General features: G+C 36.4%; 1 protein-coding gene across 1 annotated transcript in view; it reads right to left on the reverse strand.

Annotated features, from left to right (window-relative positions):
• Window positions 1-12,619, reverse strand: part of LOC130081162 (inactive rhomboid protein 2-like) — a 134,825-nt gene that overhangs the window by 13,167 nt on the left and 109,039 nt on the right. Inside the window, exons 12-15 of the mRNA XM_056246119.1 lie at window positions 8,289-8,450; window positions 7,928-8,004; window positions 7,775-7,838; window positions 282-376 (exon numbers count right to left, since the gene is read on the reverse strand). Coding sequence (XP_056102094.1) covers window positions 282-376; window positions 7,775-7,838; window positions 7,928-8,004; window positions 8,289-8,450 — 398 coding nt within the window. The remainder of the gene's footprint in view (window positions 1-281; window positions 377-7,774; window positions 7,839-7,927; window positions 8,005-8,288; window positions 8,451-12,619) is intronic.

Raw genomic sequence — 12,619 nt, forward strand, 5'->3', positions numbered from 1 at the left:
CATTCATTTTCATTGTGGAAAAGCATGAACATTATTTTGAACATATATTTTTGTGTTCCAGGGAAGAAAGAAGAGTTATGGTTTTAGAACAATATTAGTGTTAGTAAATGAGAATAACATTTTTGGGTTAACTATTTATTTAAGGCAATTACTACGTGTATGAAGCTAGACTCGGTTAGTGGCTTTTGACTGTAAGCATATGACAAAATTGTCAACATGTTTAATGCAAACTGTCATCATCTAAACCTTGATTTTTATTATTTCAAATGTTCATTCATTACCTTCCTTTAGTTCCAATACAGCATGGCCTGCCCTTCAGTGTGCAGTCCATGTGTTTGTATCCTGTGTGGTTCCATGTTTTAGGGTATGTACAAATCTGCAGTAGAGGAATAGGAGAGTGAAAAACAATCAAGGCATAAAACTCTCTCTCTGTCTGTGTGTGTGTGTGTGTGTACACAGGCACAATTTTCATAATTTTGGCTCTGTATGCCACCAGAATACAATTGAAATTAAACAATCAATATGAAATTGAAGTGCAGACTTACAGCTTTAATTCAAGGGCTTGAACAAAAATATTATGTGAAAAGTTGCAACCATTTTTATACACAGCCCCCACATTTTCAGGGGCTCAAATGTAATTGGGCTAATGAATATAGTCATAAATAAAATGTTCATTTTTAATATTTTATCGAGAACCCTTTACATGCAATAGAGACTTTAACCCCCTGGGGTCGGCTATCGCGCCGGCGCGATTGTCTCGCTTTTTTTCTTATCAGTGCAAAAGAGACTCAAAATACTCGGTAGATTTTGATCTTACATATAAGTGTGATACATCATTAGATCCTGTTAATTTTCTTTTTTTTTTGTGGATGCTCACAATAAAAACAAAGTGTTGTGCTTTTCACCAAATAAAGATAAACAAACATGATGCGAGTTCTGCGTTCTCTCTGTCAGTGAAGTCCATTCTAAAACGCGTCCTAAGATTAACTGTAACTCCGCGATTACTTGTCACACAGGCACGAGAGATTTTTCTTTATGAAGCTTGAATTCTCTTCTTTTAAATGAAGTAATTTATATAAAAAACAAATATTCTCAGTTTATGCAATCTGTATGAAAAGAGAGTGCTGTCAGTATTTTTTTCCCAGCTCATTACACTTCATTACGCGTTAATCTGACACGCCCACGGAGGGTGCGCGCTATTCAAACGCAAATGTCGAGGCAAGCCATGACAATGCCCACATCAGCCGTTCCACCGCGGCGGTAAAATGTGTGGTGTATTTGCTGCCTTTTACCGCTAAGAGGCGCTACAATCATAGACTCTGAAAAGTGTTCGTTTATTCCGGTTTATTCTCTCTAATGCGTAATCTACTGCCGCACCGCGCTGATTCAGAGCGATTGAAAGCTGGTAGCAGATGAATTCAACAAGTGAAACGTAGTTAAAATAATTCATAATCACAATACTGAAATTAGGCTACTGAAATGTAATTGAATAAATAATGAAAACATTTCAACATAAAACATTGCAATAAAAACATTTAGGCTACATCAATGAGGCTTTACAACTTTAACAGCGTACAGACGGTAGCTCAGTGATCAACGCAACAACACGAGCTTCGAGGAGCTTCAATCGACCCGAGATCGAATCTCAAAGTAGCATAGGCCTACATGTTGTTAACCGATGTTGTCCTACAGCGTTTATATTTTACCACCTTGATGCTTAAATAAGTAACTGTTTATAACTGTTTACTTATTTAAAGTCAAGAGTTTTGTTTAATTATCATTACAACATAAATTTGCTACATTCCTGTAGAACCGCAGCCGCTACACAAACGACAAAAACTGGTGAAGGAAGATTGTCAGCCGATTGCATCAGAAAATGAAAATGAAGAAGCTCGTCTTTAGTCTGCTAAATTATTGTGTAATGTAAAAGAACACTAAAATTACTTAAGTTTGAAACCAAGTTCGAACATTTCAAGGTTTAAATAAAGTGTCGGGACAGTTTTTTTAAATTTAAAACAGGGTTGCATCGGGTTTAGAGTTTATTTCTTTTGCGATGCAAAATAAGAAACACTAGGCTAATCTTATTCTTGCGACATTTTAAATTTGTATTGCCAAAGAAATTACAGCTAAATTAAACAATTAAAACAGTACAAAACGAAAATTGTCCAAAGAAACATAATTAAATTAAAAACATGCGTTTCTCTTTGCCTCTCTCGCGCTGGATCTCTTTTTAACAAGTTTATTTAGTCTCCCTCGCTGCGCGGGTCTCTCTCGAAATTAAACATTTCAGGGTAAAAACATCATACAGCTGATAATACTGTATATGTCGCTGCGTGTCAGCCATACAAATCACGAAAAAATTATTTAGCCTTTAATTGTTGCTTCAAAGACACAGCATGCCTTGTTGAATTCACCTTACAATAACTTCAATTGAAATTTTGTGTGAAAAAAACTTTAAATAGGCTACAATAAATAAACTACAATATTTATAATTTAATAAGATATGGGGCCTACATTTAGACACAGATTTATCCTTACAATAATTTTGCCTGCTCATCAGGCTGGCTATCCGACACTCTCCATATGAAAGAGGAACATTAACACCTTTGTCCAGCAACTGTCCCTCCAACCCCCCACCGGCTATCGGAGTCTGAGGCTGACTTAACACAAAGAGAAGTCACAATTCACACTTAAATCGCTATTCTAGACAGTGTTGATAATGAAGGAATTAAATGATTTAAGTTACATATAGCCTAGTGATATTTCTGTCATAAAAGTTTATTACTAAATATTTCATTATTTCAATAATTGATGAAATAAAACTGGTTTGGGCCAGCTTTTTCCAAGCAAAACTAAATATAATCTGAAAAAACGCATGTTAATTTGTTGTCATGAACAAAATGTTCAACTCAATATTAAAGTCTACAGGGATCTTTGGATCCTTACAACCATGCAATTTGTGAATTAAGTTTTTATTTTTTGTATTATTCAAATAAATATGAAACACGGTGCTTCGTGGTAATGCTGCTAAATTAAATAACATTTATAGAATAATTATGAACTTAAATGAAACAATATCGCAACATTTTATTTGATCTGTTTTTACATTTTAATTCAGGGCGATTTAGCCTACATTTAATTAGAGCGAGATTTTCACCCTTGTCTTGTCATTTTCTCATTGGGAAGCGCTTACATAGGCTACATGTTTGAGTAGATCCTCTGTACCTCTCGTTTTCATATGGATTAGCCTACATAATCAGATAACATTTATTAGCCTAAATATTTAGACATTTAAAGGCTTTAGACATAGCCGATTTCTTATCGTGACTGAGCTGAAGTGGCTTTCGGTTCATTTTTGTGACGCGCAGTTCCCGGAGACAGAGACTACAGATATACTGTTTTTGTCGTTAGCCTAATATGAATACAAGTTTACAGTTTTGAACGATGTAAGCTACTCTATATGACCAAAAAATTACGGAGTCGCCTATTAAGTTATTTTAGCTGTAATAATGAGAAAAATAAATTAATCTAAATGAACGCGCCGCGTTTGTCGAACACTAACTCACCATGCCAGAATAAAACCCGACTTTAGAAAAATGCATAGGGCCACTCGGCGTGGTGTGCCAAAACACTTAATTATAAACTTCAATATTTCATTCAAAATAATCTCAACACGCTTTGTGAAATTTTGAAAAGCCGTGCATGCATTAGGGCCACTGGAACTAATGAACAACTGAAACGCTGGTTTTGATTTTATTGTTTGTCGTTTAAACGTGCCTGTTGCATATCTCTATTTTATATATTTGATATTGGTGAAGTAGCCTATAGCATTGATTAGCTGTGGAGGGAGGGGTGTGGGGATTAAAATAATTCAGCAGAAGCAGGGATGTTTAGACGAGAAGGAAATCCTAGTCCCCCCTGGCAAATCACACTTTACTTAAAACCATGTTTTTAAAAACTCTAGGTTGTAGGGAACAGACCTCTCTGCCATGCGCGCGCATGGTTTGGAGCACAATCTGTCTCGCATGCACGCTCGCTCTAGATATAGATTACGGGATATTTTAACTAATTTGCGGTATAACTAGTCGATCACGAGTGGCTCAACAGGTAGATCTATAGATAAACTATATCTTTTAGGAATTTGACCGACCGGGTTGACACTTCAGCGTGAGAAATCGGGGGTGTGGCGTGAGAGCATGAGATTTGGGTCAATTGCGTGAGTCTCACGCTCAATGCGTGAGAGTTGGCAGTCCTAAAAAAAAAAAAAAAAAAAAAGTAGATATATATATATATATAGGCTATATATAATTTATTTTTTACAGAACTGCTTTTGAAATTACGATTGGTAGCCTATTATTATACAGATGCAAAGTCGTTCTGTTGGATACTATTTTGTTCCTTAGTGTAATGGAAATGCATGATAATTGTATTTTATAAATATAAGCAAAAAAACTGTATGGTGTAACAGAGTTTTAGAGCTAGACAAATCTAAATAAATATAAAACTTACAACAGACCATGTTTGTGCGGGATTTGAACCCGTGTCATCTTGATGATGAACCGTAAGTTCTACCGCTCGGCTATGAATTTTCTCACTGAAAAATACCCAAACGTCTGTTTCTCACATGAGCGAGAAAACGTTTTGTCTTTAGCCTGTGAGTGTAGGCCTATACTTTAGCCTTTTACAGTTTTAAAAGATTATATCTTATCTGTATGACCAACAATTACGGAGTAGGCTATAAATGTTTGTTGTAGGCTTATTTGGAAATTACCATAACTTGTAGTATTTCATCCTTAGGCTACAGACATTAGCCTCACTTACGTTTTGCTAAATGTCCCTTTGCGCCACCTGGCGGTCATTTCGCGAACGACTTTGAAATGCGACTGGTTTATTTTTACCGCGGTGGATGGCTAAAAATGGGATGTGGATGGCTAAAAGGTGTGACTAAAAATGTGCTTTTGGCTTTCATTTATATTTTGATTGTTTGTATATATATATATATATATATATATATATATATATATATATATATATATATACACTACCGTTCAAAAGTTTGGGGTCGGTACGATTTTAAATACTTTTAAAAGAATTCTCTTCTGCTAACCATGGCTGCGCTTATTTGATTAAAAATACAACAAAAATCAGTTATAGTATTAAATATTATTCCAGTGTAAATCAGCTATTTTCTGTGTGAATATATAGTAAAGTGTTATTTATTCCTGTGATCAAAGCTGAATTTTCAGCATCACCAGTGTCAGTGTCTTCAGTGTCAAATGATCCTTCACAAATCAGTATAATATGAGGATTTGATGCTCAAGAAACATTTATTATTATTATCAATGTTGAAACAGTTGTTGGTCTGTCAGTTGTACAGTTTTTTTTTTTTTTTTTGGATTCTTTGATGAATAGGAAGTTCAAAAGACTTTTGTAACATTATAAATGTCTTTACTGTCACTTTCGATCAAATTAATTATTCCTTGATAAATAAAAGTATTGATTTCTTTCGTCCAAAAAATAAAAATAAAATTCTCACTGACCCCAAACTTTTGAACGGTAGTGTATATGTGTGTGTGTATGTGTGTGTGTATAAATATTTATTTATTTATATATATATTGCCCTTGCATTCTTTCTTGTGTGACACCCCTGAATGAAAGGCTCATTAGTATGCAGTCTGCTCAGGTGAGAACTGCCTAATTATTCATGAGGGGGTTGGGCCGTTCCGCCCATCCGCATATTGCCTTTGCAAACAAAAAAAATGTTTTTCACAATTTAAAACAATCTATTGTTTTATGTGAATGATTAGGCAGAATGATTTTCAGATCAATTTGAAGCAAAAACTCTAGGCGACAACATCCACTAGTCAAAAGTCTTGTGGACAGATATTTAGTATGTTATTTGTGGCCTTATATTAGAAACTTTATTTTTTAGTTTTTTCAATAACCACGCATAAACAATATTCTCTCAAAAATACAAACATGTACATACATGTTGCTCACATATTATGGTAGCCCTGTGTGTGTTATATAGAGTGTACTTTCACCTGTGCCATTAATATGTTTATAAGCAACTGAAAAAAGCAGAAATGTCAGAGCATGCCAAAACATCTCAAGGACCCCGAAAACACCTCAGACCCCAGAGGGTTAAGCAACAGCTGCTGATGAAACGGCACCGACGTTCTGACGTTCTATGGCGCATGTGCGACTTTAACTGCTACTTCGTGACGTTCTACTGTAACATCTACTACGAAAGAACAGCTGATTTGCCATAGTCGTTAATACGAGACAGATTAGATAAGTAAATGTTTTATTTTCTGGTTATGTTGCATTTTAATTGATCTGTATATAATTTAATGCCAAAAGCAACCGTTCTTCTTGCTTTTTTAAAATACTTTTTTTGTATTTTGTTAAATGATTTGATATGTCATCCTCTTTATTATTGCTTTATTGATTTTTGCATTCTTTGGCTACAACAGTTAACAGTGTACTTTACTGCCATTCCATCAGCAGCTGTTGCTTAAAGTCCCTAATGACTGCCTAAAGTCTGGAACCCATGGACATCACCAATATAACATCACTACTAATGCTTCCTTTATGATGCTTTGCCAGGCCTTTACTGCAGCTGTCTTCAGTTGATGTTTATTCGTGTTCCTTTAGTTTTGTCTTCAGCAAGTGAGATGCATGGTTGAGCATGGTTGAGATGCCTGCCTCGATCTGGTTGAGATCAGGTGATTGACTCCATTGGAAAATCTTCCACTTCTTTTCCTTCAAAAACTCCTGGGTGGCTTTTACAGTGCATTTTGAGTCATTGTCCATCTGTACTGTGAAGCACCATCCAATAAACTTTGCTGCATTTGGCTGAATCTGGGCAGAGAGTATATCCCTATATTCTTCCCGAATTCATCCGGCTGCTTCTGTCACATCATCAATAAACACCAGTGCCACTGGAAGCCATGCATGCCCATGCCATGACACTGCCTCCACTGTGTTTTACAGATGATGTTGTATACTTTGGATCATGAGCTATTTCAAGCCTGCCCTTCTCCATACTTTTTTCTTCCTGTCAATCTGGTACAGGTTGATCTTAGTTTCCTACGTCCTAAGAATGCTTTTCCAGAACTGGTCTGGCTTTTTTAGATGTTTTTTTTTTTTGGTCTAATAGAAAGGCTAATCTGGACTTTCTATTCTTGAGGCTTGCACCTTGTTGAACCCTCTGTATTTGCTATCGTGAAGTCTTCTCTTGACTGTAGACTTTGACAATGACACGCCTAGCTCCTGAATAGTGTTCTTCACTTGGCTTCACTTTTACCATGGAGAAGATCCTAATCATCTACCACTTTTTATGTCGTCTTTTCATTTTGCTGAGCTCACCAGTGAATTATTTTTTTTCTCAGAATGTACCAAACTGTTGATTTGGCCACTTCTTATGTTCCTGCTATCTCTCTGATTGATTTGTTTTATTTTTGAAGCCTAATGATGGCCTGTTTCACTTGCATGAAAAGCTCCGTTGACCGCATGATATGGGTTCACAGCAATAGCCTCCAAATGCAAATACTGCACTTAGAATCAACTCCAGACCTTTTACCTGCTTTATTGATGAATCAATTATGGGGGAGTAGTCCACACCTGTCCATGAAACAGCTTTTGAGTCAATTGTCCAATTACTTTTGGTGGGGGTACTCAAGAGCTGTATTCCTAAACCCTTCCTCCAACATATACACATACACACAAACGTTATTTATTTGATATGAAAACATTGGTGAACATTTCTCACCGGCCACTCTGCAATGTCATCAGGCCAAACATGGGGTCCTGATGAGGCTGGCTCCTCACAAGTTCTGCTCCCAGCATGGATTGCAAAGAAAAAACAATAAAATAAAAGCTAAAAATTTTCTCACAGAATGAGAGATATTTCATTGAAATTTACCTTGGGTCCTGATGACAGACTGCACCTGAAGATCTCGGCATGTCTGCATTCCATTTTATAAATGTTGCTAAAGTCTCCTGGACAAAGAAAAAAGCAAAAATGTATTTAGTAGTCATAATCCTATTAAAGAGGAAGCACCAAAATTAAGACATATTTTTACTTACAAGTCACACTGAATTAAAAGTAATTAAAATTTATGTTCAGCTTGCTTCCTCTGGATGGTCGACAAGAGCTTTGTTTGAAATTTTGACTGCGATTAATCTTCACTGGACACAACTGCTTTGCTGTTTGTGTATTGTTTATTATTGTTCATGAATGTATGTTTGTGTGTGTGTGTGTGTGTGTGTGTGTGCATTTGTACCGAGCAGTCGTCATTCTGGGTCTGCACACATCCAGATCCATCGTTCTGTACACAGCAGCCGGACTCTCTCTCTAGATCTTTGGTCTGCTGTGCTAGCTTCACTATTTGACTGTCTCGTCTGATGCATGGGGAGAACTTTGCTCCCAAGTGGATTAGATCCTCCTATGGAACAAAGAATACAGCAACAGTGAAGAGACCCACAAAGGTGACCCATAAAGAGTAACATTTCTTTAATGACTAACATTGCACAGCAGTAGAAGAGCTGAATATTTCAGTCTAACAATCACCGTCATTGTTCCAATATTAAGGTAATTTAAGCTTTCTATTAAAAGAGAGGCATAAATTCTCTTCCAATGACTAAGTAGCCAACACAAAGGTGATCCATCCATACTGTAAAACTAGTTGTTAACAATCCGGTGATGAAATGGGGGGTTTCAATTATATAAGCATAATGGCTTTATGTAAGCATCAGGTGCATTTCAAGCATCTTGATAAATCTTTGTCTGATGAGGTAGTTTACAGTAGATACGTCTGAAATAGGCTTTTCTATTCATTGAATGTTATTAGTTACACAATTACTTATTTAAACAAGAATTATTCAAAACTAGAAGGCTGACTGTAATTCCAGCTGAAGCAAAAATATCATGCGCATCCTCATCATACGCCTCAGCCTAACCCCTTCGCTGTGCTCCTCCTCCTTCACTTTTCCCTGTGGAATCTTTTCGACTTGCAGGCGATAATTCATAATATGACGTTGTAGCTGAGGAGAGGTAACTACCAGGCTAATGCTTATCACTGTGATAAGGAGTAGTATATGAATTTGTATTAATTAGTTGAATGAGAACATCCCATTTTCCAAGTCTAATTTACTTAGCACAGAATTGATTGATAATGTTAGTTTGTTAATGTAAAAGATTTTATTATTTAGAAAATAAGTAATTTAGCTATATATTTGTACACTATTATTTCCTCTGTGTGTGCCTTTGAGTTGACTTTTGGAAGCCTGAAAAAAGGCATGGAATGTTGCCATTCCATTCTGAGAAAGTCACATGGTACAAGACCCCAAAAATAATCTATCAATAATTACCATCTTTGGACAAGGGTCTATGGTATGTATGTAAAAGCTGGGCAATGATCGGGAGTGATCTCCTGCAGGAGATGCTCGGCTTAAAATAAAGTTTAATATTTCTGGCATCAAAGATCTCTGAGAAGTGATGGGTTCACTTTATTTTGATGGTCCCTTTAACACATTCAGTTGACTATAAGTAACGTTGCACCAACATCTCTCCTAACTCTCACTAGTGTTAGTAGAGTATTAGTAGACTGGTAGGGTTAGGGATAGAATAAGTTGACGTAGTTGCAAAGTTACTTATAGTCAGTAGAATGTCTGTTGGAGGAGCATCACAATAAAGAGTTAGCAGATATTAAGCAGACAGTCTACTAATACTCTAATGAGAGTTAGTTAACATGTAGTTGCAAAGTTACTTATAGTCAACAGAATGTTCAAAAGGGACCATCAAAATAAAGTGTTACCGAAGTGATTTCCCAAAAAGAGAAGGAACCACAACATTAACTGCTAAAAGAATGCTTGCTTATCTCTTCTAATTTGGCATCATTTGTGGCTTTATTTAGTCATCATCGATGAAAGCTTTTTGAAGTGATTGATTAATTTAGTTAGCTCACAAAAATGCCTGTGAATTTTATAATAGATTTTTTTTTTTAAATATGTTGTTAGCTAGAAGTGATCTACTTATCTATTTATTTATTTTATTTATCCATATGGATATACAAACTTTCATTCCAAGGGGTGACAAAGAGAGAGAACAGCATCGTCAGTCAGGTGAGGGTAAGCGTGTTGCATTTGAATGATCTACATTTCACTGCAGAATTTCATTTAACTACCCCTCAAATAAATATTTTATAATCTGGAACTTACCTACAAGCACAAGAAAAATCTCCTAGCTTTGGTAAAAAATGGCAAAGCATTTGTAGGAGCCAAATGTATTGATTCTTCAACCACTAGATGACGGTGTACACCAGTGGTGTAGGTGTGGTCACCTGTTAATATCTCATGATATTTTAACCTCCCATGGGTTGTATCAGGAAGGGACAGGTGGAGGAAACATATGGTTCTTACCATAGAACCACTGCTTTTAAACTCTGTAAGATAGCCTATACATTTCATTAAATGGACAACAAAGCATTTTGAAATGGATATCGCTGTGTGGACATTGTTTATTCCAAACTATGCATGAAGAACATCTTACCACATTTCCCTAGCTTATAGGAAAGCCACTACTAAAGTAAGAACCATCTCGGGCTAGGATATTGTTTGGAATTTAGTTTTCTTGTGCATTGGAAGGTTTTGACTTGCACATATGGCAGAGTGAGTGACTACTATTAGACCGGGATCGCTCAGAGTCTTGCTGTCTTGAACTGAACAGAGTGTTTATGCTTGATAATGTGGAGAAATCTTCGAAGCTCTACGAAATGCTGGTGAGTGACCTTCTTTGAGCGATATTGATCACATTTTGGGATGATACGGGATACGGGACGAAGTATGAAGTTTGAATCGCGGCCTGAGTTCGAATGATTGTGTTGTTCTGCAGTTCAACGGTGCTTTGGGCTTGCTGCGTTCTGTTGTGTTGAAGTGGATCTCACTCTGTTCAGTATTATTATCTTCGCTTTGTGGCTTGCTTATTGAACGTGCTTTGAAAGGAAACACGCTTATGTGCGCAATGAGCGTCATTTGAAAAATTAATGATGATGAATTCAGGATTGCAAAGGATGATGCTGATGTTGAAAGTTGAAAGTAATTCAGTACATGGCTATGCTGTTATTGAAAGAAATAGCCCTGTTGAAACAAAGACAAGAGTATGGAAAAGGACTGACAAAGGTGTTTCATTGCTTTTGCAAATTCTTAATAGACCAATGTAAATCAAAAATTCATTTGAGCAAATAAAGTTGAACAAAGGGTCAACGATCTTCTTTCCGGAAAAGTTACCAAAGAAACAGTTTCTGATGTGCAAAAATATTTCAAGAGTTTTGAAACACTGTGCAAAGATGCCATTGAAACGCATAATTCATTGCTGAAAATGCCAATGCTTCAAACGGAGTATGGAGAGCAACAAAGGTGGCTTGTCAAAAAAAAATAAAAAAATGAAAGAAAATAATGAGTTTATCACTGATGTCAAACAATGGTTATCTGATGCTGAGGTTTTATATGATGATGGAATGTCTTTAATAGACACAAATATAAATTCTGATGACAGTATATCCAATGCTTCAAAGAAAGGATCTTGCTTTAAAACTTACTCCTAGTCTGGTTCTTTAAAGGCTTCAAGCACTGCATCTGCTCGTCTCAAAGCAAAAGCTGAAAAAGCAGCCTTTTGCAATCTGTAGCCGCTTTAAAGAAATTGCATGTTCTTGAGGCCAAAGAGGAAGATCTCCAAAGACAAAAGAAGAAACTGAAGAGAGAAATTGAACAATTATAAATGGAATCAAAATTAGCTGCTGCTACTGCAAAAATGTCTATGTTGGGATCAAGCGAAGGAAGTGTTGAAGGAATGAATGCATATTAAAGCTGCAGTCCGTAGCTTTTCCTCTTTGTCGCCATCTCTCTGTTCGAAATCTGTAACTGCAGTGATTCGCGGAATTATCATCTTTATGTGGGTTGTAAATCGGCATGAAACAGCGCGGATGAACACAATGCTTTGAGGCGAGTGCTGCTGTCAGTCACCGCGCTGTGTGGATACTGTCATACAGAATCACAGATTCACTTTTTGAAAGTTTGACCAACATAAGAATTTTCATAAGAAAATGTCTTCTGAACAAGTAAGTAAAATCCATTTTTGTTCTGACCAACTAAGGGGAAAAAAGCATTCGACATGATAAGCTTCGTTAGATTTAATCAACGCGATTTACAGGACCGTGCAAATTATAGCCTACTTTGTTCTCAAATTGTTCCTGTTAACAACATCAGCATCGCGTGACTAATGTTAAATTTAATGTGTTTTATGGTTACCTGCTGTGTAGTTCAGAATTCATATTCTCCATAATAGCAAAACGAGAAGGCACAACAAAGGAAACTCCATAACTGTGTGAATTAAGAAAACGTACTGTTACACGATTGAACTATTGAAATGTCTTCTTCCGTTTTGAACCTCTTTAAAACACGGAGTTCACGCACTTTTCAAAAGCCCCACCGATGTGTATCCTTGTGTTCGCATGAGACGGTTTCTTTCTCTTTCTCTAGCCACCTTAAATCCGAAGTATGAAGTCTTTTGGGTTTTATAACTGCTGAATCTCCAGTTGACACTGATGATTGTTGT

This window comes from Rhinichthys klamathensis, unplaced genomic scaffold (assembly GCF_029890125.1).
Source record: "Rhinichthys klamathensis goyatoka isolate OS25496 unplaced genomic scaffold, OSU_Roscu_1.1 h1tg000036l_1, whole genome shotgun sequence".
In the NCBI taxonomy this organism is placed as follows: domain Eukaryota; kingdom Metazoa; phylum Chordata; class Actinopteri; order Cypriniformes; family Leuciscidae; genus Rhinichthys; species Rhinichthys klamathensis.